Genomic DNA, 28,000 nt, shown 5'->3' on the forward strand with positions numbered 1-28,000 from the left:
AACAACAGTAGAGTGGAAGAAGCTGAGAATCAAATCAATGATATGGAACATAAGAGGTAAAAAACAACCAATCAGAACAAGAAGCAAAAGGAACCCCCCAAAATGAGGATAGTATAAGCAGCCTCTGGGACAACTTCGATAAGTCCAACATTCGCATCATAGGGGTGTCAGAAAGAGCATGAAAATGTTAATCTGCTTAAAAAAATAATGAAAGAAAACGTCCCTAGTTTGGGGAAGGAAATAGATATGCAAGTCCAGGAAGTGCAGTCCCAAACAAGATGGATGCAAAGAGGTCCACTCCAAGACACATCATAATTAAAATGCCAAAGGTTAAGGATAAAGAGAGAATCTTAAAAGCAGCAAGAGAAAAGCAGTTAGTTACCTAAAGGGGGTGCTCCCATAAGACTGTCAGCTGATATCTCAAAAGAAATTTTGCAGGCTAGAAGGGATTGACAAGACATACTCAAAGTCACAAAAAGCAGAGATCTACAACCAAGATTGCTCTATCCAGCAAAGCTATCATTTAGAATGGAAGGGTGGATAAAGAGCTTCCCAGACAAGAAAAAAACTAAAGGAGTTCATCATCACCAAACTATTATTATATGAAATGTTAGAGGGACTTATTTAAGAAAAAGAAGATCAAAACTATGAAGAATAAAATGGCAAAAATACATATCTATCAACAACTGAATCTAAAAAACAAACTAAGCAAAGAAGAACAGAGACAGAATTATGGATACAAGAGCGTTCTGATAGTTGCCAGATGGGATAAGGGTTTGGGGAAATGGGCGAACTGGTGATGGGATTAAGAAGTACAAATAGATAGTTACAGAATAGCCATGGGGATGTAAAGTACAATATAGGAAATGGAGTAGCCAAAGAACTTACATGCATGACCCAAGGACATGAACAATGGTGTGGGGATTGCCTGAGGGAGTGGGGGTGCTGAGTAGAGGGAGACAAAGGGGAAAATTGCATGACAACTGTAATAGCATAATCAATAAAATATAATTTAAAAATATTACAAAAGAAATAGAAAAAGAAAGCTTGATACCTGCCCCGCCCCCCGCAAAGAACATAGATGCAAAAATTTCACACAAATCTCAGCAAATCAAATCCAACAATATTTAGGAAAGATAATATACATCATAACCAAGAGGTGTTCATCCCACAAATGCAAAGTTAGTTTAACTCTTGAAAATTACAATTCGCCTTATTAACAAGCTAAAACTGGGAAACCATGTGATCATTTCAAAAGACACACAGAAAAAAGATGTTTGACAAAATTCAATACTCATTCCTGATAAAACTCTCAGCAATCTAGGAATAGAGAGAAATTTCATAGACTTCACAAAGGTACGGTTTGGTGTGGTATCTTTCAAAAACCTATAGCTAACATCATTCTTGATGATAAAAGACTGAATGTGTTCTCCCTAATATCAGAAACAAGGTAAGACTGTCTGCTCTCACCATTACTATAAAACACTGGATGTTCTGGCCAGTAGAAGAGCAAGGAAAAAAGAAAAAGAAAGAAAAGGCATACAAATTAGAAAGGAAGAAGTAAAACTGTATTCGCAGACAATATGATCATTCACGTAAAATATTCAATGAAATATGTACCAAAGAAGCTACCTGAAGTAGTAAGTTAGTTTAGCAAGATTGCTGGATATAAGATCAACATACAAAAATCAACTGTATTTCTATTTACTAGCAATAAACAATCAAAAATAAAATTTATTAACACTACCATTAACAATAGCATCAGACATATGAAATAATCAAGGATAAATCTAACCAAACATGGGGAAGACTTTCATAGTAAAAACTATAAAACACTGCTAAGAGAAATTAAAAATCTATGAAGAGATGAGTGAGTATGAAGACTCAATACTGTTAAGATGTCAGTTCTTCCCAAATTTTACCTATAGATTCAATGGAATTCCAATCAAAATCCCAACAAACTTTTTGGAGCTATCAATAAACTTACAGTCAGTGTTATTTAATGATGGGACACAATCTGAGAAATGCATCATTAGGCAATTTCATTGTTGTGCAAACATCAGTGTACTTACATAATCCCAGACAGTAAAGCCTACTACACATCTACCTTATATGGTATAGCCTATTCCTTGTAGGCTATAAACCTGTACTGAATACTTTAGGCAACTGTAACACAACTGTATGTATTTGTGTATCTAAACATAGAAAAGATATAGTATAAAAAATTTTAAAAAACCGGACACCTCTATAGGGCACTTAATTATGAATGGAGCCCAAAGAGCTGGAGGTTGCTCTGGGTGAGTCAGTGAGTGAGTGAATGGTGAGCAAATGGGAAGGCCTATGACATTATTGTACACTACTGTAGACTTCAGAAACATCATACACTTATGCCACATTAAATTTATAATACAACACGATTAAATCTTATTTAATTGTGAGATTAAATCATGCATGAAAGAAAATGAAGCCATCAAGAGATGTAAACACAAAACATATGAGGCTGCTGCCAGTGTAACATGGCATACTGTTGTTCAGCAAACTTTTTTTATAAGTAAAATAATGATTAAAAGTATAATAATTACATAAATCTGGTATCGTAACTGTTTATTATCAAGTATCATGTACTGTACATAATTGTATGTGCTATACGTTTGTATGACTAGCAGCGAAGTGGGTATGTTTACCCTAGCATCACAACTGGTGCACTACAACGCTGTGACAGCCAGAGTGTCTCTAGGCGATAGGAATTTTTGAGCTCCATTATAATGTTATGGGACCACAGTGGTATATGTGGTCCACTGTTGACCAAAATTGTCATTTTGCAGCACATGGCTGTATTTCAAAAGTTCATATGGAAATGCAAAGGATCCAGGATACCCAAAACAACTTGGAAAAAGAACAAAATTAGAAAGTTTATTTCAAGATTTATCATACAGCTATCTTATACAGTATTGCAACAAATTATCATAAACTTACTGACCACCCATATTTCTCACCTCCTTTTATTCCCAAAACCAGCAACTTCTGTGTTGAATACCCGTTGTACCTGGAATCTCTTTCTCCAGGAAAAGCCCAGGCCTTTCTAAGCGCTTGCTTGATTGGGTCAGGTCCACTGAGGACAATCTCCCTTTCTTAGTCAACTGTGGCAGATAACATAACTAATCACAGGAGTGACAGCCCACCCTATTTATAGGCTCCTCCCATGGATGGCATTTTAGAATTCTATACAAAGAATACATCTTTCAATGTATTTGTGTAATAAAAAAAAATACATACAAGCAATATATATTCATTGAAGAACATTTAAAACATTTTAAAATTACCCCCAGAGAATTATTGCTTGTAATGTTATAAATTTTCACAGAATGTTCTACAATCAGAAATCATAACATAAATAATTCTTTATTGTTTAACTTAACATTACTGCATGAGTCCTGTCTAATGGCATTAAATTATCCTCTGAGGACATTCCATTGTATGGCTATACAATAATAAAATCTGTCCATCTCCCCATTGTTGGCAATTGTTCACAATTTTATTACTATTACAAAGAGTACTTCAATGCCTTAGGTTAGATTTCTAGAAGTAGAAAACTGTATCAAAAACCACTAACTCCCAGGTACATCATTAAAGTTTGATCCATGTTTCAAAGCATTGCATGAAAAGCTTGGTACTTGTCCCAAATGTTAATTTGTATGTATAAAGAAAACATTTCAATTTGAGATAAAATTTTTAAAAGTTTATTCTGAAATATAAGCAACTAAGAAATTAATTATAAAAGGTCACTACTGTATTATCAAAGCACTGAGAGTACAGTGTAACCAGGCAGAATCATTAATCAAGCTCAGTTCCAAGTCATAGATAATGGATAAACAGAAGCAGCTAATTGTCCTGTACAAAGTTGAACAAAAGATATCTTATCTTTTGGGTGTACCGTGGTTAGAAATTTTTGAAAAAGATTTTTAAAAATGCAATTTTTAGCATATCAACTCTTTTATTTACTAGCAAATTTACTTCTTTTCTTTACAAATTTAATTCACACTAATAAGAAATTTCAGCAGCTTGAGAGCAAAAAGCTTAGTATACTTCCTATGATGTTCTTATCTTCATATGTAATAAAATGAAAAAGCTTATTATAAACATAAGAACTTTATATATGGTATTCCTTAACATTAGTATAACTGCTCTTTAATTAATGTGTCTTTAGTGCATTCCATTAGAGGAACCCAAATCTCTTCACAATAATATAGGTAACTCAAGTTGTGTTCTACCATATTAAAACTGTAAGCACTGTATGTTAGGTTTAACAAACTAAGCACAATCAGCCCACAACTGTGAAAGGAGATAATGACTACCAACAAACCCTTTCCCATTCTGCCTTGTTGAAGCTATTTGTCTGCCCCACCCTACCTCTGTTGACTGACCCACCACTGGCCAGGACAATCTCACCACTACTGGAAATGACGGCATGACTTAAAGGAGCATTATCGATGACAGCTATGAATTGCCACTGACTCTGAATCTATGACAAATATGATGAATTGGCACTTAGCATTCTTACCAATCTCTCTCTAATTGTTTTCTGCTTCTACAGAGATTGAAAACTAAAAATTTTTCCACAGGATCCTTTGCAAGAAGAGTTCTAAATGTGAACTAGGTACAGCCAACTAGATTTTCTGAAATGAGATGTGGATAGTAAAAGTTAAGTGAAGTTGTCATTTTGCTAAAGTTTTGGTTATTCACAAGAATGTGAAAATCCTGGTTGTGTGCATTCACATAAGTAATTCTCCATTTTTAAGTCACTAACTTTCTAAGTGTCAGGCATCAGTTACAGCTGTAGAGACTGGTTTTCTAATACCTGTATCACAGATATATGTTTTGTGTGTATGTATGTGTGTGTTAAACTACACATAGCATATCTTATTATTTTAACCATTTTTAAGTATATAGTTCAGTGCCACTAAGTACATTCACATTGTTTGCAACCATCACCACTCACCATCTATTACCATAACTTTTTTATCAGTTCAAATGGAAACTCTGTGTATTCATTAAACAATAATTCCCCATGTTCCTTCCCTCCAAGCCTCTGGCAACCACTATTGTACTTTCTGTCTTTATGAATTTGACTATTCTAGATACCTCAAATAAGTAGAATCATATATTTGTCCTTTTGTGTCTGGCTTATTTCTCTTAGCATAGTATCTTCAAGGTACATCACGCTGTAGCATTTGAGAGAATTTCCTTCCTTTTAAGGCTGAATAATATTACATTGCATGTATATATCTTATTTTGTTTATTCACTCGTCAATCGATGGGAATTTGGCTTACTTCAAATCCTGTTTTCACTTCTTTTGGATATATAACCATAAGTGAAATTGCTGGGTTATTTAGTAATTCTGTTTAGTTTTTTTAGGAATTGCCATACCATTTTCAAAGCGGCTGCACCATTTTATAGTCAGTCCCATAAGCAATGCACAAGTGTTCTAATTTTTCCACATCCTTTTCAACAGCCTTGCCTTGTTATTTTTTCTCTATTGTTGTTGTTTTAATAATAGTTATTCTAACTTGCGTGAAGTGGTATCTTACTGTGGTTTTGATTTTATTTCCATAATGATTAGTGATACTGAGCATCTTTTCATGTATTTGTTGGACATTTGTATATCTTCTTTAGAGAAATGTTAATTCAAGTCCTTTGCCCATTTTTGAATTGGACTGTTTGTTTTTTGTTGTTGAGATGATGGGATTTTTTGGTATTGATTTTTAGAGAGAGAGAAGGAGGGGGAGGGGGAGGGAGGAAGAGATAGAGAGACAAACATCAATTCATTGTTCTGCTTATTTATACATTCATTGGTTGATTGTTGTCTGTGTCCTGACCCAGGATCGAACCTGCAACCTTGGCGTAACAGGATAACATTCTAACTAACTGAGCTACCCACATAGGGCTGAGATGGTATGTTCTTAAACTAATAGTTTCATGCTGGCCTTCTAACACCTTTGTAGACTGTGGCAAAGTAGCACTCCTCTGACACACCAGTTCAAATCTTGTTCTACAAGTCATTCCTAGCAGCCCAGCCCAGGCCAGAGCCTAGAGTAGTTTGTCTCTTGCAAGTGAATGATGATTGAATATACCAGTAAAGACCCTTCAAGTTGCCATCTTTCAAAGCCAGTGAAGTTCCCAAATTAAAGGCTTCAAGTTTTCTCATAAAGTCCACATTCTGGTTCAATTATAGGTACGGCAAAGTAAATCTATGCTGTTTCCTTCCATTTTCTGGGAAATTAACTAAGCAGACTATAGTTTTTATCCTCTCTTCTCATTAAGTATGAATGTTTTTGCATTACCTTTGGAATGAATGATACGTTTTATTTCAATAAGTTCTACAGTTATTTTTTTAATCAATCAAGTACATTGTGTCAGTGAAAAACGACTTGAGTACTAAAACATCCCATTAATAACTTAAACAAAACAAAGGCTATGATCTGGCCATTTCATCTATTAAATAGGTTCAACAGTATCAAAAATAAGAAAGTAAACAAATACCACATTACAAATGGAAAAAAAAAAGGTGGGGGGTAAGGAGAAAAAGGAAAATAAGAATACATCTAGGAAAAAACTAGCACCTAAGGCAGCATGAGGACTTAGTGGGGTTTTGTCAGAATATTTTGTTTTATTTTTAGAGAAGACAGTAGGGATTACTAAGATCACTAACGCCTATATGATTATCAAATTCATATAGTTCTCAACAAACATTATTAAATAATGTGCAAAAAGAAGTGGCAACCAAAATAATTTAATAACTTGGTTTCCCAATACCCTTCCAAACAGGATCGTTAAAAATAAAATAGACCCTGGCCAGTTGTGGTTCAATTGGTTGGAGTATCATCCCGTAACCAAAACATTGTGGGTTCAATTCCTGGCCAGGGCACATACCTAGGTTGCAGGTTCAATCCCTAGTCTGGTCCCACGTGATCCCTGGTCCAGGCGTGTACAGGAGACAATCAATTGATGTTTCTCTGTCACATCAATATTTTTCTCTCCCTTCCTCTCTCTCAAAAAGCAATGAAAAAATGTCCTCATGTGAGGTACAAAAATTTTTCTTTTTAAAAGAGGATGCCATTTAAACAAACAAAATCTTACTATTTGCAACAGCATAGAAGGACATAGAGGGTGTTAAGTAAAAAAAGTCAAAGAAAGACAAATACCAAAATGATTTCACTTATATGTAGAATGTGAAGAACAAAATAAATGAACAAACAGAATACTCATAGATACAGAGAACAGACCAATGGTTGACAGAGGGGAGGGTATTGGGAGGCTAGGTGAAAAGGTTGAAGGGATTAAGAAGTACAAATCAGTAGTAACAAAATAGTCACACGGATGTAAGTACAGCATATAGAATGTAGTCAATATTTTAATAACTATGTATGGTGCCAGGTGAGTGCTTAAAATATTGGGGGGACCTCTTTGAGACGTATATAATTGTCTTATTGAAACTAATACAAAATATTAAGTGTAAACTGTAATTTAAAAATGAAATAAAATACAATAAAAATCAAGGTCCAAGATAGCAGCAGAATAGGTGAAAGTTTCACTCACCTCGTCCAGGACAAAACAGAATTTACAACTAAGTTATAGAACAATCAACCTGAATAGCTGAACTGAAATCTTGCAAGTAAGAATATAGAAGTCATAGCAAGACTGGTAGAAAGGGTGGAGATATAAAAAGAACTGGCCCTATACCCATGTGTAGTGGCTGAGAATCTGGAGGAATATCTCAGCTGCAGAGGTCTCCCCAAGAAGTCAGGGGTCTCAATCCCACACTGTATGCCCCAGCCTGGAACATCAGTGCCAGAAAGAGGAGCCCACATAATACCTGGCTGTGAAAATCATCAGGGATTCCATCTGCCAGCATAAGATGGGAGACTACTAAAAACCCAGGCACTCTTTTGAAGAGCAAGTGCACAAAATCTTGTTCGAGGACACTCACCCTGGGTTCCAGCAGAGGAACGGTAGATCAGAGTGGACTGGAGTCATATAGGGAGAAACTGAGTTGGGTGGCTTCAGGGAGAGGGCTGGAGGGACATCGACTCTCATCCCTGTGCTAAGTCCCTCTTCCATATCACCCACAGATGACATTTCCCCCAAGTTGAGCACTCCACTCCATTAGGCATCAGTCCATGGTGATGCACTCGCCCCATCCTCCAGAATCCCAGTGGCCCCACCTTGCCAAGCTGGCACCCTGGGGCGAAATCAGCTGTCTGTGGCCAGCTTGGGCCCACTGCAGTCTTTCTTGAAAAGCTCTCAAAGAGGTCAGAGCAGACCCAGGGGATATGAGAAACACACAGGTAGAAACAGAATTGTGTGGCTTTCAGGAGAAGGCCATTTTTTGGTCCACTTGCCCCAACCACTGCCATTAGTCCTGTGGAGAGCCTCCCTCCATACAGAAATATTTTAATCTGTTTTAACCTGATGAACTCTACTGGCCCTACCATGATAACTCCCTGAAACCCCACCCACTGCAAAGGTCCACAGTCCCCAGGTGGGGAGCAGTTGGCTTTGGTATAACCTGAGACTTTTGCTGAGTGACCTCAAACTCAGTTCTGATGTAGAATTTGAACCTGTATCAACCTGGTAGTCACCACTCACTCCTATCTGGTGGCTCATGAGAACCTGCCTCATGCAACTCATATACCACTAGAGGCTTGTTCAGAGGCTGAGCCTAACAGGCAGCTGGTAGGTGGAGGTGGATCTTGTGGGTGCCTCAGGCCTTTTGCTGTCCTGACCCAGGTTCAGGATGTGGAAGACAAATTTGGTACACAGCTTAGCCCAGGGGAGGCAACCACCAACAGTAGATCACTTTGTACAACAGTTCCTAACATGTAGCCCACGGCCAGTCACAGGCATTATCTGACATTGACATGCTCTGGAGTCCCTCCCAAGAGGCCCCAGAACCAACACACCCAGTGGCTGGCTTCAGATCAGAGCACGACCAACCGGATCAGCTTCATAAGCAGCACACCCAAAGGCAGACCTTGGCAGGCGCCAGAACCTGCTGGGGGAAATTCCGGTCCCTGGAGTCAGCCCTCACACAGCAACTCAAATACTGTGGTCAGGGTCAATCCTCATAGTCAACCAGCTTCAGGGTCAACCCCACACATGGATGGTCCAACAACAATCAAGACTAAACTACGACAGTAGGGCTCACATAAGGGGCATTCCTGGAACATCTAGCTCAGGTGATCAGGGAAACTAAACTGCATGACTGAGTCTCACAGGACATCTACTATATAAAGCCACCCTACCAAAACAAGGAGCCATAGCAGATCTACCTAATACACAGGAGCAAATACAATGAGACAGCCAAAATGGGGAGACAAAGAAACATGCCCCAAATCAAAGAACAGAAGAAATGCCCAGAAAAAATAACTAAATGAAGGAACTAAATGAACAGTTACAGAGTTCAAAACAATGGTTATAAGGATGCTCAAGGAACTTAGGGGAAGAATAAATAAAACTCGGTGAGAACTTAATCAAAGAGACAGTAAACATAAAAAAGGACACAGAAACCATAAAAAAGAACTAGTCAGAAATGAAGAATACAATATCTGAAATGAAGAACACTAGAAGGAATCGACAACAAATTAGATGGAGCAGAGGAGCAAATCAGCAATTTGGAAGACAGTAGCATAACATGTCCAATTGGAATAGCATCAAGAAAAACAAATTTTAAAAATGAAGATAGTTTAAGGGACCTCTGGGACAACATCAAGGGTAACAACATTCACATCACAGGTGTACCGTAAGGAGAAGAGAGAGAACAAGCGATTGAAAACCTATTTGAAGAAATAATGACTACAAATTTCTACACCCAGGCAAAGGAAATAGACATACAAATTCAGGAAGTGCAGAGTCCCAAACAAGATGAACCCAAAAAGGCCCACAAAAGAGAATCTTAAAAGCAGCAAGAGAAAGACAGTTACCTATAAGGGAGCTCCTGTAAGACTGTAGCTGATTTCTCAACAGAAACAATTCAGGCCAGAAGGGATTGGCACAACATATTCAAAGTGATAAAAAGCAATGACCTACAACCAAGATTACTCTACCCAACAAGGCTATCATGTAGAATCAAAGGAGAGATAAAAAGCTTCCCAGACAAGAAAAAGCTAAAGGAATTCATTAGCACCAAACCAGTATTACAAGAAATGTTAAAAGACTTCTTTAAGAAGGAAAAATAAAAATAAAAAACCAGAATAATAAAATGAGAATAACTACATAACTATCAATAATTATTTTAAGTGTAAATGGATTAAATGTTCCAATCAAAAAACACTGGGTGGCTGAATGGATAAGAAAACAAGACCTGCACATATGATGCCTGCGAAAGACCCATTTCAGATTGAAAAATATACAGACTGAAAGTAAAGGGATTAAAAAGATATTTCATGCACATGGAAACAAACAAACAAAAGAAAGCTGGGGTAGTAATACTTTCATCAGACAAGATAGACTTTAAAATAAAGTCTATTAAGAGGACAAAGAAAGACCCAGCAATTCCACCTTTGGGTATTAATCCAAAGAAACCCAAAACACTAATTTTAAAAGACATGCATCCTTATGTTCATTGCAGTGTTATTTACTATAGCCAAGATATGGAAGCAACCAAGTGTCCATCTATAAGTGAATGAATAAAGATGTGTTGTGTACACACACACACACACACACACACACACACACACACACGACTATTAGAAAAAAAAAGTGAAATCTTGTCATTTGTGACAACATGGATGGACCTAGAGGGTATCAGACAGAGAAAGATAAATTACCATATGATTTCACTTACATGCAGAATCCAAAAAACTAAATAAACGAACAAATAAAACAGAAATAAACTCATATAGAGAACAAACTTATGGGTAGAAGGAGGATTAGTGGGCTGGGTGAAAAAGATGAAGGGATTAGAAAGTACAACTTGATAGTTTATTTTGTAACTATCAAGTTGTACAGCAATGTAAAGTAAGACATAAGGAATATAGTCGATAATATGGCAATAACTGTGTATGGTGTTGGAGGCACTAGACTTATTGAGGGGAATCACTTTTTTAATTTATATAAATGTCTAATCACTATGCTGTATACCTGAAACTAATATAATATTGAATGTCACCTGTACTGAAAAAATTTTACTTTTTAAAAAATATTCTAACAAAACCCTATTTGGAGGACTCACATAGGATTTCCAACCAGGGACAAATAGGAACATTAAAAAAAGAATAAACTTGCAACTAAGATAACTCTAAAATGAAAAGAATAAAAACAAATTTAAGATTAAAAATAACATAGGAAATCTTAGTCATTTTAATTTATTCATGAAGACAAAATAAAGGTTATATCAGGTAGGAAGAGTTAACAGTACTAAATGAGAAAGCATATTCAGCCAGAACTAATAAATTTGTTATCATTTCCTTCAAAGGAAGAAGATAAGAGTACATATTCTTCCTTGGGGTAAACCAGTTAATCTTTTCTGAACTAAAAAATTCCAAAAGGACTCATTTAACTTTTGTATGATAAACACAATGAGGTAACGAGAATCATCAGCTCTCCAATCAATACTTCCTGGTGTAGGAATACAGGGAGCAGGATGTGCATGTCTAAGATATTTGATGTCTGCAGAGTGCTGTTCCTTTAAAAGAATACTGTATATCCTAACTCATAAACTTCTTAAATTCTGAACTACATACATTCAGTGCATTTTCAGGAAGTGACAAGTAGTAATTACATTAGCTAATACTTAAGACATTTACAAAATGCCAGGAACTATTCTACGTGTTTTACTTGTATGCTCAAATAATCCTTACAACAATCATATAAAGTAGGTACTATTATCTTTCTTACTTTACAGATGAGATAACTGAAACAGATGGGTTAAGTAACTTGCCCAAGATGAACTTGTACTAGTAACTAGTATAGACAAGCTTTCGACCCAGGCAATCTCAAATCAAAGTCCATGTTCTTATTCACTACACCACACCACCTCACATGAGCTAAGGGCTCTTGTGCTTCTGCAGGGAACAAATCTCATAAATATTACATATTTTCTAGTTATCAGCAAAGGAATTTATCAACAGTCTGCAATTATGTGAGATAAAGATTACACCAGTGAAACTGCGTATTAATGAAGGCTTTTTGAATCAGAGGTTTGCACTGTTCTGCCTCAAACATTTACTATCTGCAATACACAGATGTCAGACACTAAGGCATTCCCCAGTGAGAGTCTTAAGATGTCCTCATGTTACATTTATTTACCTATTAAATATTCAATGTGCACCTATTATGAAGGATATTGCACTAGCCAATGTGACATTTACTTAGATGAGTCTGAAACAGATCCTACCTACAATAATTTTAGTCTACAAAAGGATAGTAAAGAAACTTTTAAAAAGGTAAAATATTACAGCTGCTAGATCTATATATACATTAGCTTACTCAACCTTCAAAACTACACTAATAAAACTTTTACTTTTGTAATTTGTTTAAAAAACTGGAAAGTTAAGGGTGTTGGAGAAAAAAGGTTATTTCCAGTTGGTAAGATCAGAGAACTGGGAAAAGACATTTGAGCTAAGTCTTAAGGGAGGGGTGAAACTGTGTATAGAAATAGAAATATAAGAATAATTGCCAGAAAATGTTTAAAATAAATAGTGAGGCTTGGAGCTAGAATGAAAAGTACTGACAGACTGAATGAAGGAAACAGCTTCAAAAAGCAGAGACATAGGATAAAGGAAATACTACAACAGATGAAAAGACACCATTGTTTGAACTCAAACTTTCTGACAGGTATATTTTAAAAAAGAACATTATGTGTGAATGTCTGCTTGTGGAAAAAAGGAATAAACATATTTTTCCCTGTTACTCCCTGGGCATCATGTACACAACAAACATAAGATGACTGAAATGTGAAAACAGGAAGACAGACTAGCTAGGCACCTTGGAACAGAAGGAAAAGAACACGGTAGTGAGTTGTCAGGGTGGGTTGTTGGTTTTTTTTTTTTATAAGAGAGGGTGGGGGAAAGAAGAGATGAGGAGAGGGAGAGAAACATCAATGTGAGAAAGAAACATCAATTGTCATATATGCCCCAACTGGGGACCAAACCCTCAACCTATGCATGTATCCTGACCAGAAATCAAATCCACGACCTTTCCATTTGTGGGACAACACCTAGCCAACTAAGCCACTCCAGCCAGGGAGTTTTTATTTGTTTTTTTTTAATTTGTTTTTATTTGTTGATTTTGCACAAATATCCCAGAATGGATACTGGAAAAGCCAGAAACCTGGATATGACAATAGGTGCACAGACAAGAGTCCCAAGAAAAGCCTGTTTTCCCTAATCAAAGGACCAGAAAGGAATTAGCCACCAGAAAGGAGGCAGCCTAGCAAGAAAAATCTTTTAAACAATAACTATTCCAGTCAAACATTATAGAAGAAACTATGGCCCTCATCTCCACTAGCAAAGGCTTAAATGGAAAGCCTAGGTTTCTAACCTTGTCAAGCAGTAAGTAGGCCATACCTCCCCACTTCCCTTGCCACCTGGTGATAGAAGAGAAAGCCAAGTAGGGAGCAGTCGGTCATAACTGCCTGGCAGTAACAAGTTCCTTCCCATCTCTTACCACAGTGTTAGTGGAGACCATAAGGGCAGCCTGGACGCCACTCAGCACTGATGAGGCTCCCCCTCCCTACTGCTTGCTGAGGTGCTGTCAGAGAAGTCCTAGTGGAGAGTCAGAACTAACACCACTGCCCACCAGCGCCCAGTTATAAGGTGGCCAAGCACACTCCCCCATCCTCCCACTTCCTCCACCAAAGGGAATAATAGTGAGGGGCCCCCCCACATGCTCTTAGCTACTAGACTAGAAAACCTGAACCTCTACTTGGCACTAAGAAGGTAGCACCTGTAGAAAATTACAATACAAGTAACTAATATTCTCCACGAATATAGATGAAAAATCCTTAACAAAACATTAGCAAACAGAATTCAGCTATATATATCTATCATGAGTAAGTGGAGTTATTCCAGGGATGCAAGGCTGGTTCAATATTCAAAAATCAAACAATGTAATCCACCATGTTAGCCAGCTAAAGAAGAAAAAGCACAAAATTATATCAGTTCATGCAGGAAAAACATCTGACAAAAAAATTTATCATGAACACACATTCATGATTTAAAAAAAACTTTCAGAAAACTAGGAATAGAGGGGAAATTCTCAATTTGGTAAAGAACATCTATAAGAACCTACAGCTAACATCATATGTGATGGTGAAAAACTGAATGCTTTCCTGTAAGGATCAGGAAAGGCAAGGATGTCCACTTTCTATATTGCTATTCAGCAGAGTACTGAAGTTGTAGCGGGCCCAATAAGGTAAGGAAGGAAATAAAAAGTATACATATTGGAAATGAGGAAATAAAAATTTTCCTATTTGCAGGTGACATGACAATCTACATAGAAAGTCCAAGGAATCTGTCCTGGCTGGTGTGGATCAGTGGATTGAGTGCTGGCCTGCAGACCAAAGGGTCGCTGGTTCAATTCTGTCAGGGCACATGCCTGGGTAGCAGGCCAGGTCCCCAGTAGGGGGCGTGCGAGAGGCAATCACACATTGATGTTTCTCTCCCTTTCTTTCTCCCTCCCTTCCCCTCTCTCTAAAAGTAAAAATAAATAATCTTTAAAAAGAAATACTAAAAAAAGAAAGAAAATCCAAGGAATCTACAAAAGGAAAACCCAAACATCCTAAAACTAATAAGTGAGTTCAGTAAGGTTGTAGAATACAAGAGCAACATACAAAATTCAACTGTATTTCTAGATGTAAGCAATAAATACATGGACAAAGAAATTTAAAATATACCACCGCTTATAATCACTAAGAAGATAAAAATACTTAGATAAATCTAACAACATGTATAAGATCTACATATTAAACATTCTGATGAAAGAAATCAAAGAAAGCCTAAGTAAATGGAGATATTTGTGGATTAGCTATTCGTGGATTAGCCAACTCAACATAGTAAAAATGTTAATTCTCCTCAAATTTTTATGTTTTACACAATTATTATGAAAATAGCAGCAAAATTTATATAGAAAAATTTATAAAGAAATTTGAACAGATAAATCAATTCTGAACAAGACTATAGTGGTGGAAATCACTCTACACAATTTCAAGCTTTAACTAAAGCAATCAAGACTATGAGATACTGAGAGAACAGACACAGAGATTAAGTGAACAGAATAGAGTACTGAGAAATAGTCCTGTAGGAGTATGGCCAACTGATTTTCAACAAAGCTGCAAAACCAATTCAATGTTTGGTAGTTGATGAACAGTGCTAGAGCAACTGGATATCCACAGGCAAAAACAAACAAACAAACAAAAAACCTTCACCAAATCTTTTTGTCATCATTTCATACCTTATGGAAAATTTCATTCAAAATATATCATAAATTGAAATGTAAAGTGTAAAATTACAAACCTTTTAGACAATAACAGAAGAAAATCTTCAGGACCTAAGGTAAACATTTCTTAAACCTGATACTCAAAAGCACAATCTAAAATAACACAATAAAAATGATAAATTAGACTTCCACAAAACTAAAAACTTTTACTCTACACAAGATTTTGTGAAGAGAATGCAAGGACAAGCTACAAACTGGGAGAAAATATTTGCAAACCTGAGAAACAATGTATACATAGAATATATAAAAAATTCCCAAAATTCAACAGTAAAAACCTACAAATCCTGTTAGAAAATGGGCAAAAGACATGAAGAAGCATGTCACTGAAAAGGATATATGAGTGGCAGATGAACATCTGAAAAAAAAGTTCAACAACAGTAGCTACTGGGGAAATGCAAATTAAGATTATGCTGAGGTATCACTACACACCTATTAGAACAGCTAAAATAAATATGGCAATATGAGATTACAACAAGGATGCAGAGAAACTGAATCTCTCACACACTGTTGGTGGGAAAGTAAAACTGTATTTCCATGCTGGATATAGTCTGGCAGTTTCTTAAAAAATGAAACATATATTTACCGTACAACCTAGCAATTATACTCCTGGTTATTTATCCCAGAGAAATAAAAATGTATTACCACACAAAATCCTCTACACAAATGTTCACAACAGCATTACTTGTAATAGCTGAAAGGTGTAAAAGACCAAAATGCCCCATAATCTGTGAAGAGTTAAACTGTGGTGCATTCATAGGATGGAATAATACTCAGCAATAAAAATGAATAAACTATGAATACACACAAGAACTTAGATGGGCCTCAACGGCATCATGCTGGTGAAAAAAGCCAATCTCAAAAGGTCATATATGGTATGATTCCATTTACCTAACATGACAAAATTATACAGATGGAAAAGTATAATAAGTGCTGCCAGGGATAAGAAATAGTGTATGTTGGGGGTGGGAGGGCAACAATAAAGGGGTAGGCCAAAATCATCTTTATAGTGCTAGCATAATTCTTTATCATGATTGGGGCAATGGTTACACAAATCGATTCATGATAAAATGACACACTACTATACACACACATTAAACAAATGTCAATTTCCTGGACTTGATACTGTGCTATAATTATATAAGACCTAATCATTGCAGGAAACTGGGTAAAGGGTGCATGGGATCCTTCTGTTCTATCTTTGTAACTTCTTGTAAATCTGTAATTATTTCAAAATAAAAAGTTGTAAGTTTTTTTAAAAGAAAATGTCCTAAAAATAATATATGTACATATTTTAAATAAATAAAATATCAAACTATTAATAGTTACTCCTCTAGTAGACTCTTTTACTCCCTAAATTAAATATTTCTAAAATTTCTAAATGTTATACAATAAGCATATAATGCTTAATAATCAGAGGGAAAAAAGTCCTTTTAAGAAAATGAAAACAATTATTTTTCATTGAAATACACCACACTTAAACAGACATGGGGACTTCTAGTCAAGATGGTGGCATAGATAAACACAGCTCACCTCCTCAAACAACCACATCAAAATTACAACTAAACTATAGAACAACTATCACTCAGAACTATCAGAAAATGAGCTGAATAGAAGTCTGAAAACTACGGAATAAAAGAAATCACATTCATCCAGACTGGTAGGAAGGGCGGAGATGCAGAATGGGCTGGTCCCCTGCCCGTGTGCAGTGGATAAAAATTTGGTAAGAGGATGTTCTTAAGGTGTGCACACTCTACTATGCTTTGATGTCCACCTACCTTACTGTGGTGTCATGGAGTTTGGCATCATGTTATGATGTTGACTTAGGACTATAAGTATTGCACTGTTTCTTCATGTTATAAGACTAAAGAATTTCACTCTGCAGTTTGAAAAACCATGGCGAAAGTGTGACTTGCAGCCCACCTGCCACCCAGGATGGGCCCTGCACTTTGAATAGGCTTTCCATTTTGTTTTGAAGGTTTCCAGGTTGAACCTTCTTGTTTTACACATTTTTTGTTTGTTTTTTGAGGAAAAAAGGTTTACTCTTCCATCATTTAAAAAAAATTTAAAAAGCAAAAAAAAAATAAAAGGGGGGGGTGATTTAAAAGATGCTTTCTATCTCTGGAAAAAGGAGCAGCATTTGGCTATGTTCTTTTGTTTTCTATTCCTGTCCTAAATCAAAGAGCATGTTTCTCAGGAAAACCAGTTCCCCAGTTTAAAAAAAAAAAAAAAAAATTCCCTTTAGTTTCTTACAGGAAAAAATGAAAACCTCCAACTTTTAGCTCTGATACTACATATTGCTCTGTTAAAGAATTTTCTCTGCCAAAAGGAAAAAAAGGAAAAACGAAAACAAAAAATGCTGCAAGCTGGAGTTTGACATTCTTCTTTCAGATGCTCTCTTTTAATTAGTGAGTGATGACAATGCTAATGATCAATAGGTAATAATTTTTGTAATTCCATCAAGTGGCTCTCTCTGTTTCGGCTCTCGTGCCTGTGTTAATGTTTAACTATTGTAACTTAAAGCCGAAATCAGTAGCTATGCATCCTATAAAAGAAGGTATTGAGCTTACAGAATTGTTCATTGTATAGAGAATTTTAAATGTTACAAACTAACAAGTTACACCATTTTTACAACTTCTTTCTCTCCTCTTTTTTTGCCCACAAATGATATTGTAATATTTGCTTAGTCAAAGAACAGAGTAAACAAAGATAAAAATTTTAACAGTATAGAATTTGTCATCATTTCATGGCCTTGATTCTAACTGTGTCCTATGATGCAAAAGAAGTCAGTGACTTTTAACTCTTTACAAATAGAAAGTAATTGTAAAATGAACAGTTTAGTAGTGTTCAATAATGAAATTCCTTCAAATATAATAAACCATGAACTTTTGGCTGCTCAACATTTAAAAAAAACTGGGGAGGGATATCTCGAGGAGTCCCTGCCCCACACCAGGCCCCCCAGCCCAGAGTTCCAGTGCCAGGAAGTTAAGTCCCCATAACTTCTGGCTATAAAATCCAGTGGAGATTGAGTTGGTGGAAGAAACTTCTAGAGTCCCAAGCAATTCCCCTTAAAGAACCCACACATGGACTCACCTATTCAGACTTACTCACTCTAAGCTCCAACACTGGGGCAGTAGCTTGAAAGGCACCAGTGGTATACAGGTAGTAACTGAAGTGCCTGGTACCAGGAGGAGAACAGGGAGGTAGCTTTCTTCCAGACAGAAAAGTAGGCAGAAGACATTGTCCTTTTTCTGAACCCTCCCTCCACAGAGCCACAGGGCCACAGGGCCACAGAGCCACAGAGCCACCAGGTGGGAGCCATATCTGAGACTCCATCAACCTGGCCAACACTGTTTGCCTCACCCTGGAAATCCCGAGACTCAGCCCCACCTAACTTACCAGCCCTCCCAAGCTGTTAACAGTGACTTTTCCACATGAATGGCTGGTCTTGGCTCCTGCTACACAATTCCTAAATCCTCTCAAACAAACAACAGCTAGCCTCAGTGAGCCCCCAAACCCCATGCCTCTTGATAAGTGGCCTCAGGTCTGGCACTAGCAGCAGCCAGCCTAGATTCACAAGTTGGCTTCACCTAGGAATCTCCAAACCCATCAAAATTAGCAGCCATCTCAGATTGCTTTCTAGTTCAAACCATGTGGCCCCGAGCAGAACACAGCTGGGGGCTGACCTTAGCCTGCACCACAAGGGAAACGCCAAGGCCAGTGAACTCAGTACACTCAAGGACAGAATGGGTTGGAGCGCTGCCACCCTGACTACACACCTGATCCTCCATGGAGGGTAGAAGTTGGTGGTAAGTGGTCATAGCCAGTCCTTGCAGCTGACTGGTCTGGGTAAATCCCTCCCATTGATGTGCCAACAGCAAGCAAGGCTCAACTACAAGAGGAGGGTGTACTCAGCCCACAAGAAAGACACACCTCGATTACCCACCTTGGGTGATAGGGGAGGCTGTGCCACTGGACTCTACAGGACACTTACTACATTAGGCCATGTTATCAAGACAGGGAGTCATAGAAGTTCTACCTAATACAGAAAAACAAACACATGGAGGCTGCCAAAATGAGGAGACAAAGAAATATGGTCCAAATGAAAGAACAGATCAAAACTCCAAAAAAAGAAATAAATGAGATGGAGATAAGCAATCTATCAGATGCAGAGTTCAAAACACTGGTTATAAGGATGCTCAAGGAACTTAGTGAGGACCTCGACAGCATAAAAAAGATCCAGTCAGAAATGAAGGATACACTAATTGAAATAAAGAACAATCTACAGGGAAACGACAGTAGAGTGGATGAAGCTGAGAATCAAATCAGTGATATGGGACATAAGGAGCAAAGAACAACCAATCAGAAATATGAAAAAGAAAAAGGAACCCCCCCAAAATGAGGATAGTATAAGCAGCCTCTGGGACAACTTCAAGAAGTCCAACATTTGCATAATAGGGGTGCCATAAGAAGAAGAGAAAGAGCAAGGCATTGAAAATCTATTTGAAAAAATAATGACAGAAAACTTCCCTAACTTGATGAAGGAAATAGACATGTAAGTCCAGGAAGCACAGAGAGTCCCAAACAAGATGGAGGCAAAGAGGCCCACTCCAAGACACATCATAATTAAAATACTAAAATTTAAAGATAAATGAAATGGAGATAAGCAATCTATCAGATGCAGAATTCCCAAAAGAGAAAAAAAGTTAAGTTACCTACAGGGGAGTTCCCATAAGACTGTTAGCTGATTTCTCAAAAGAAATTTTGCAGGACAGAAGCGACTAGCAAGGCACATTCAAAGTCATAGAAAGCAGGGACCTATAGCCAAAATTGCTCTACCCAACAAAGATAGCATTTAAAATTGATGGGCAGCAAAAGAGCTTCCCAGGCAAGAAAAAACTAAAGGAGTTCATCACTACCAAACCATTTTATATGAAATGTTAAAGGACTTCTTTAAGAAAAAGATCAAAACTATGAATAATAAAGTGACAATAAATGCATATCTATCTACAATTGAATCTAAGAAACAAACTAAGCAAACAAGAACAGAGACAGAATGATGGATATGGAAAGCATTTTGATGGCTGCCAGATAGAAGGGGGTGTGGGGGAATGGGTGAAGAGGTGAATAGATTAAGAAGTACAAATAGGTAGTTAAAGAAGAGCCATGGGGATATAAAGTACAGCATAGGAAATGGAGTAGTATCCAAAGAACTTACACACATGACCCATGGACATGAACAATGGTGTGCAGATTGCCTGAGGGAGTTGAGGGTGCTGGGTGGATGGGGATAAAGGGGGAAAACTGGGTCAACTGTAATAGCATAATCAATAAAACATGATTTAAAAAACTAAATGCCCCTTTAAAAAAATAAACAGATATCAATAGAAAATTAAGAAAATTAAATTAAATTATTAACCCATGTACAGATATACACACTAAATAAAAAATAGTGAGGTAACTAGCAAGATCAATAAATCCAGCAGCAGATGTGATTATAGATCCACTTCCTTCTGCCATAAACAGTATGACTTTGGAAAATGACTTAACCTTTATACTTTAGGAGGTTTCAAACGAACTAATCAGAGACATTGAACACATCACACTTCGTAAATTAGAATGACAAAATTCTTAAATGTTAGAATTGTAAGCAACATGGGATGATCTGGTACAATTCCTTAATTTTTACCTGAAGAAACTAAGGCTAGAGAGTTAAATAACTTTCAGACAGCAATTCCACAACAGAATCTGATATAAAACCCAGAAAGCATAGTAGTTAAGAGTGCTGGTTTTAGAATCACACTGCCTAAGTTCAAACTGTGGATTTATCACTTAGTTATGTGACCTTGCAGCAGTTACTTAACCTCATTGGGCCTCATTATTTTTATCTGTAAAATGAAGAGAATTCCAGTTCCTATACCATAAGCTTGTTGTGAAGATTAAATAGAATGTACATGTCGTGCATACATAATAATGCTTGGCAGATAGAAACTGCTCAGTAAATGTAAGCCAGCATTGCCATCAAAATCAACTCCTTTCTGCTGGTGTTGCCCTAAGCCTGAAATTAAATTATTAAGAGTATCATCTGTTGACTAATAGTTAAACTTACTCTTAATTCTGGAAATCTTTGAGTTAATAAAAAATAAATATGAGCATTTGAAAACAACTTTTAATTAAATCTCATAAAGCTTTGCTCAGGTTGGAATTAACTTTCAGCAAAACAAGAACATAATCAAGTAACATTAACTGAGAAACAGAATAGCAAAACAATAGTGATTCCACTTAGCTAATGCAGAATTCTACATATGAATACAAGTTTCTCGTAAAAAGACTCATTTGATACCAAATATAACTAAATAAAAGTATTTCAACGGGAACATTGCACACACCAACATTTTTAAAAAGTATGTCATACACAACTGGTTATTATTGATACCTAAAAGTACTTTAAGAATTTCAGAAGAAATTGGGGAAATTTCCTAAGGTGACAAGCACCGATAAGTGGAAAGACACAAACTATTCTATGGGCTTACTTATGCAAACACACACGAGAACAAATGGTTTCTAATTTATCATTAGGCAATATTTAGAATACAGAGGATATACCAACAAAATGGAAACTTTACTCTGTGTAAAGGTTTCCAGAACCAATGTCCATGTTCAGGTAAGGACTGTAGTGATTTAAATATGCTGGATTTTTCTTGTAGTTTTACCTGATGGTGTGTGTATATACAAAAAAACACTCTAAAATTCTAGAGTATAGCTGTCTGAAACAATTATCCTCTTTAAAAACCATATGTTAACTTTAAAAACCATACATTCAAATGCCCCTAAAGGAATTTAGAACAACTGATGCAACTTGATTCACATATACAAAACGTGCTGTTTTTGGAAGTAACTATTAATCTAGAATACAGTAAAAACTTTTAAGTTATTGTCTCTAAGTGATTTATAAAACCTAAAGAATAATATCCATATCCCAAGGCAAAAAAAGGGAGGATATTTAAAAATTATGTAAAGTTAGCACTAATATATCCTCCTTAGGACAATTATACACTACAGTTGCACTCGTGCTAAAATAAACTTCAATTCGATTTTACCTAATAAAGCTTATTTAATATGCTTTATTAAATAAATTAAGAGACAATTATAGTAATTTGTAGATCCATAAACTAGAGCATAAAAGTAATTTTTATGAAAGCAAAAATCCTAAACTACAATGTAGAAGGATAAGATTTACTTTGGGTATTTAACTCTACAGTTTATAGCATTTGGGACTATCAAGCTCCTAAAATCCCATTTTTAATTTTTAACCCTAAATTAAAATATTTTTAGTAAGTAAACAAAAACTATTCTTTTCTCTTGATCGTTATCAAAAATGGTTTATTTTTTCTTAGTAAGCACGGGGCATTTTTTTCCTAAAACATCTATGAAATCTGCTATAATTACAAAACAATTTCAAAGACTGAACCAATTCGTAGGTAGCCCCCATTTTTGACTCTATCAGTGATTTTTGACTGTTTTGTTATGTCCCACTTATGACCAGAATCTGGGACAGCACATCTGAAGAAATCAAATAGCCTTCTCAGTTATATCATCATTCTGCACCTAAGTTCTGGGTCATTTTTTGCTGCCAGGACCATGCACCCAATGTATAATCTTTTTAATATGTTTTTCTTTAATGAGCACAAACCTTACTGGCTCCAACCTGCCTTTAACTAAATGATATACAATGACACTATCAGGTTGCACTTAATTCTATACCACATCTAGAACCATCTCAACTCAATGAGTAACAATTTTGTAAACAACACTGTCCAGTTTACATCTTCAGTTATATAAAAGTTTTTATACAATCAAAAAATTTAGCGGTAAACTTAATGAAGGGTTTGACTTGGCTGCATGCCAGAGCAACACCAGTAAGAAGCCAAACATAGAAAATTATAATTCTTATTCTAATCACTAAAGTAATATTTGGGCAGGCTAGCAGTTTGACTTATTGATTGGTAAAAAAAAAAATCATTATTTTTATTTATTATTTATTTTTATTTTTTAGAGGTTTTATTTATGTATTTTTAGAGAGAGGAAGAGAGAGAGAGAAACATTGATCAGTTGCCTCTCTTATGTGCCCCAGCTGAGGACCAAACACCACAACTCAGTCATGTGCCTTGACTGAAAATCTAACTGTTGACCTTCTGCTTTGTGGAATGACACCCAACCAACTGAGCCACACTGGTCAGGGCAAAATCATTATTTTTAAATATGATACACTCCAAATCAAATCAACATATTGGAAAATGAGAAACTGGCTCAAGGCTTCAAATTCCATTACAATATTGTGAACATATATTGGATTTGGACCTGAAATTTAATGTATGGTTTTGACAGCCTTTGAGTTTCATGCCAATAGTCTGTTGACGAAAATGACATTGATTTAATTTAGTCTCAAAATTTTCAAGCCAAAATCAATTTGCTGGCATTTCCAATAATTGTGATACAGTTTAACTTATAGGAAGACCCTAAATTAGCATGGTCCTCACCTCCTACTAGAATTTCCTACCTAGAATTTTAAGAGAATAGAAAAAGGGTCAACAGACATATTATCATCATTCTTGTCCTTTGCTATAATTCAAAAGCTTAACAAAAACCCACAATAAAAATCCAAGGCAAATGCAAGTATAGGTCACCGACTCTACAACACTCTTTTGAGTTACATATCATAAAACAGTCTTACAATGAAATCAACATAACCAGCTTTTCTTAGTTTCTACCATCCTTGGCAAGAGCCAAGACAGACTCACATTATGTTACATTCTGTACTGAAGTGATTACATTACTGGGAGGACCCAATGTTTGGTGAAGTAAAAGAGCATGTCAATACGGAAACATAAAGTCCAGACTCTGCTTAAGATCCAATGATGGTGCTGTGTGCACAGGAGGAGAGGGTGCAAGAATATTTACACCACAGGTCTGTCACAAATCCATAGCTATATATTTAGATGGCAAATTAACCAGAGGCAGCATGTAAACACTGAACTGTTCTCCAAGTGTGCCTGCCCGTGCTCTCCTATTTTTAGTTAACTTCTTGATTTCTCAAAGCCAAAAGAACCACAAGACCTAAAGAATCACTGTCATGATTACCCTTAGCCAAGTGGCTCTTTTTGTTCTTGCCCAACTATTATCCCTCACTGTCTTGTATCACACTCTTAGAGCAAAAAGAAACAAAACTAGATTTCAAAAGTTTCCAAAACTACATACAAGCAAAAATTTAAAAACACAGATACATCATTATGTAAATAAGTAGTATCTAATTTGTAAGCAAATACAAACACTCGAGAGAAAATGAAAAAAAAAATTTAAGTTCCCTCAATTTCTGCAAAAACTAAAACATTTAATCTGGGCATGATACTGTAGTCACTCCCTGTAATCTAGATCCATTAAATGAATTACGCTTAGCTCATACTGTATTTTTCCACTAATGCCACAATCTTTAAAAAGAACTTCATTGGTAATTTAGCAGAATATGGATTTGTATTCACATCTCAAATAGGTCAGTTTGATGTACAAAATAATCAAGGCTACAGAGGCTTAAAATTTAAAAAATGAATTCAACTTTCACAAACAATATACCATCATATAAAACAATGAAGACAGTAACATTTCCATCCATAAGTTAACAGCTATGCTAGGTATGCCTTACTATTAACACCAAACATTATATCAGGCCTGTGGATAAGAATTTTTGAAAGAATAGCTACTAGTTAATATGGTCACTCTTATAATACAAAATAATAATAATATTCATTACAACATTTGTGATTGAACAGCTTCTCATTAACAGTGTTCAAATTTCAATTCTCAGAAAAACCATGACAACGTCTCTAAATCAGCAAAACTATGGCAAATTTTTTAAAAAGCATTGAAGCTCTAGCAATTAGTGAAATAAAAATGTTTACAAGTAGCTGTTCAGACTAAATGAAAGTCTTTGAAGAATAGAATAAGTGCCACTGAAATCAAAACTGATTTATCTAAATATGTCTGTATGTTCTGCCACTTCAGTCATGGTGGCTTCCTTTTGGACTAATACAGATTTTTTTGCCTTAGAGAAACTTCTCTACCATTAAACTGATTTTCTTTATAACTAAGTAATTGTGAGAACTGTCAAAGGAAAACAAAAACAAAATAACTATTCGGCATGCTGATACTTTAATTGTACAACTCCATCTAACAGTTTCTTGCTTTAATTTTGCAGTAACATTAAGATGTTACTCAACAGATGTTACCTAAATTTTTACATGCCAAAACTTATTGAGAACTAAGTATGAAGACAAGGTCTCCAGAGGATCTCAGTCTGGTGAGGATAAACTGAAACATAAACAATAGAGATACTATGTAAACTTCTTAATTAAAGACCAATTAAAAAAGGGAGTTAATCTTTTGACAACAGCTAAAAGCAAAGCTACAAATTCATCTCTCCTTTAATTAAATAATTACTAGTCCACTGAGCATTCGAAGATATTACATATATACTCTCTATATAAACTAAAAGCTTGTTGCAATCAGTAAATTATCGTCTCATGAAGAATAAACAGTTGATACCCATTCAGAGTAGAAATACTTGATGGAAAGTTTGTTTTGAAATGGCCAACAACTTTGCAAAACTTATAATTAGATAGAAGTTGTAAACATAAAACAACATATGAGATGTGGCTAAAGTAAAAGATTTCATAAAGCCATGTTAGAATTTAACAATTACAAAAGGAAGTTAACTTATTTATACTCAAGCAAATGTAAATATTACGATAATGATTTTTCTGGCACAATTATGGTTTTGGGACTATTTCTTCTATGAAAAACACTGTGTACCCACCTATCCCAGTTCTGTTAACTCCCAACTACAAGCATCCTCCATTCTTGTTTTTCTAGATCACTCTACTAAAAATATTATTTATACAATACCTGCAATGTTGCATTAATATTGGTCCTGCATTTATGTCAAGAGGTCTCCTCTAATTTTCAAGAGATAACGCCAATTCTAGAGTTATGGGTAAGAGGAGGATCTGGTAGGCTCCTGAACTGTGGTGATTTCACATATAGTTTTACGTACCCAGACACCTGCATTGACCGTATTTTTACCCTGTGGTAAATATGTGTCAAGTCAAGCTGTCAAAGTGGACATGGTCAATACTGACTATCTATAAAATATAAGCGTCCATATTTTTGTTCCGAGGTTTACTTTTAAATGTACACGTAATGTATTAAACATTTCTTTAAGGCTCTAAAATTCTCTGGTATTTAACATAAACTTAAATTGTAAAAAGAAATACAAAGAAAAAAAGAAACATGCTGTTAAATGAAATCCAAATGGTATCTTCATTTCCAGAATCACTTCTTTCACCACTTTTCCTTACATCAGTTCCCTTTTCACAATTTCCTTAGTCCTTCTGGCAAATCAGTGTTTAACACCGCTCCTCCCACCCCAGATTTTAAAAGGACCCACTGCCCACAAACGAGAATCCCCCATAATCCAAGTATATTACCCTAGTGATCTTCGATGATTTGAAAGACACCTGTGAAAATGCCCAAGCCCTAAATTAGATCCCCAAGGGCTCCTTTTCTTTTTAATTCCACTTATTTTTTTCTGGCCCTTTGTACCAGACGACTTCACATCCGATACCCCTCCCTCTTCCAGTCAAACCGAAATCCTTCTCCTAATTACCACCATCCCACTTTGGTCAGCTGTCTAGTCAGTCCCAACCTGGTTCCGTCTCTTTCGCCTCGTGGTAACCTCAGCCCTAGGCCCGCTCCTCCGATCCCTCGCCCTCACTGCCAAATCCTAGAGCATCTCTTCCTCCGGCCCCCCATTCCCGCGGGATCCCTTCGATTTCAATCTCTCACTACCCTGCTCTCAAAAACCTCGAAGCCCTTGCCTTTTCAAGGCTACATCTACCTCACTCTCCCACTCCCTCTTGCCCCTGAACGTCCACTTACCCCTCAGCCTCTAGCCATCGCCATCCCCCTCAGGCCCTCGCTCAACAGCCTCCATTTCCTTCAGATTCCATTCTAGAGCTGCCTCTCTGGGCTCCCTCAACCGTCTCCCGTGGCCCCTCCGGAACCTGTCCTCCGCAGCCCCCGGTTTCATCTCTGACAGCCCACTCACCCCTGCCTGCAGGTGCCCTCCAAATTCCCCTCTCCCCAGCCACAGATCCCGCTCACCTCCGCAGCCCGAGAGGGGCTGCCCGGACCCACCTCCGTGTCGGCTTCCGAGCCGCCGTCGGAGTCCGGGGCCCTCTGAGCCCCGCCGGCGGGGACCGCCTCGAGAGGCGGGGGCGGAGCCCGGGGAGGGGACCGGGAGTGGAGGCGCGGACGGTGGCGGCTGCGCGCAGGCATTGCTGCTGCCCGAATCTCCGCGAGTCAGTCCACAGCTCGCAATTAAAACCGGAACTACATGGGGAGGCGGGGCCCTGTTGGAGGGAGGCGGGGCCCTAAGGGCGAGGGGCGGTGCCA

General features: G+C 36.8%; 1 protein-coding gene across 2 annotated transcripts in view; it reads right to left on the bottom strand.

Moving 5' to 3' along the window:
- SAMD8 (sterile alpha motif domain containing 8) overlaps positions 1-27,895 on the bottom strand; it is a 64,548-nt gene extending 36,653 nt beyond the window's left edge. Inside the window, exon 1 of one of the 2 annotated variants that reach the window (XM_054572521.1) lies at positions 27,743-27,895. In XM_054572521.1, the coding sequence (XP_054428496.1) occupies positions 27,743-27,883 (141 nt within the window). In that variant the 5' untranslated portion in view covers positions 27,884-27,895. Of the gene's footprint in view, positions 1-27,709 lie in introns of both variants that reach the window. The other variant, XM_054572520.1, reaches the window with a different exon arrangement.
- Between the last annotated feature and the right edge of the window lie 105 nt (positions 27,896-28,000).

Source organism: Pteronotus mesoamericanus, unplaced genomic scaffold, assembly GCF_021234165.1.
Source record: "Pteronotus mesoamericanus isolate MK-2021 breed Mesoamerican mustached bat unplaced genomic scaffold, CSHL_Meso_final contig_24, whole genome shotgun sequence".
Classification (NCBI taxonomy): Eukaryota; Metazoa; Chordata; class Mammalia; order Chiroptera; family Mormoopidae; genus Pteronotus; species Pteronotus mesoamericanus.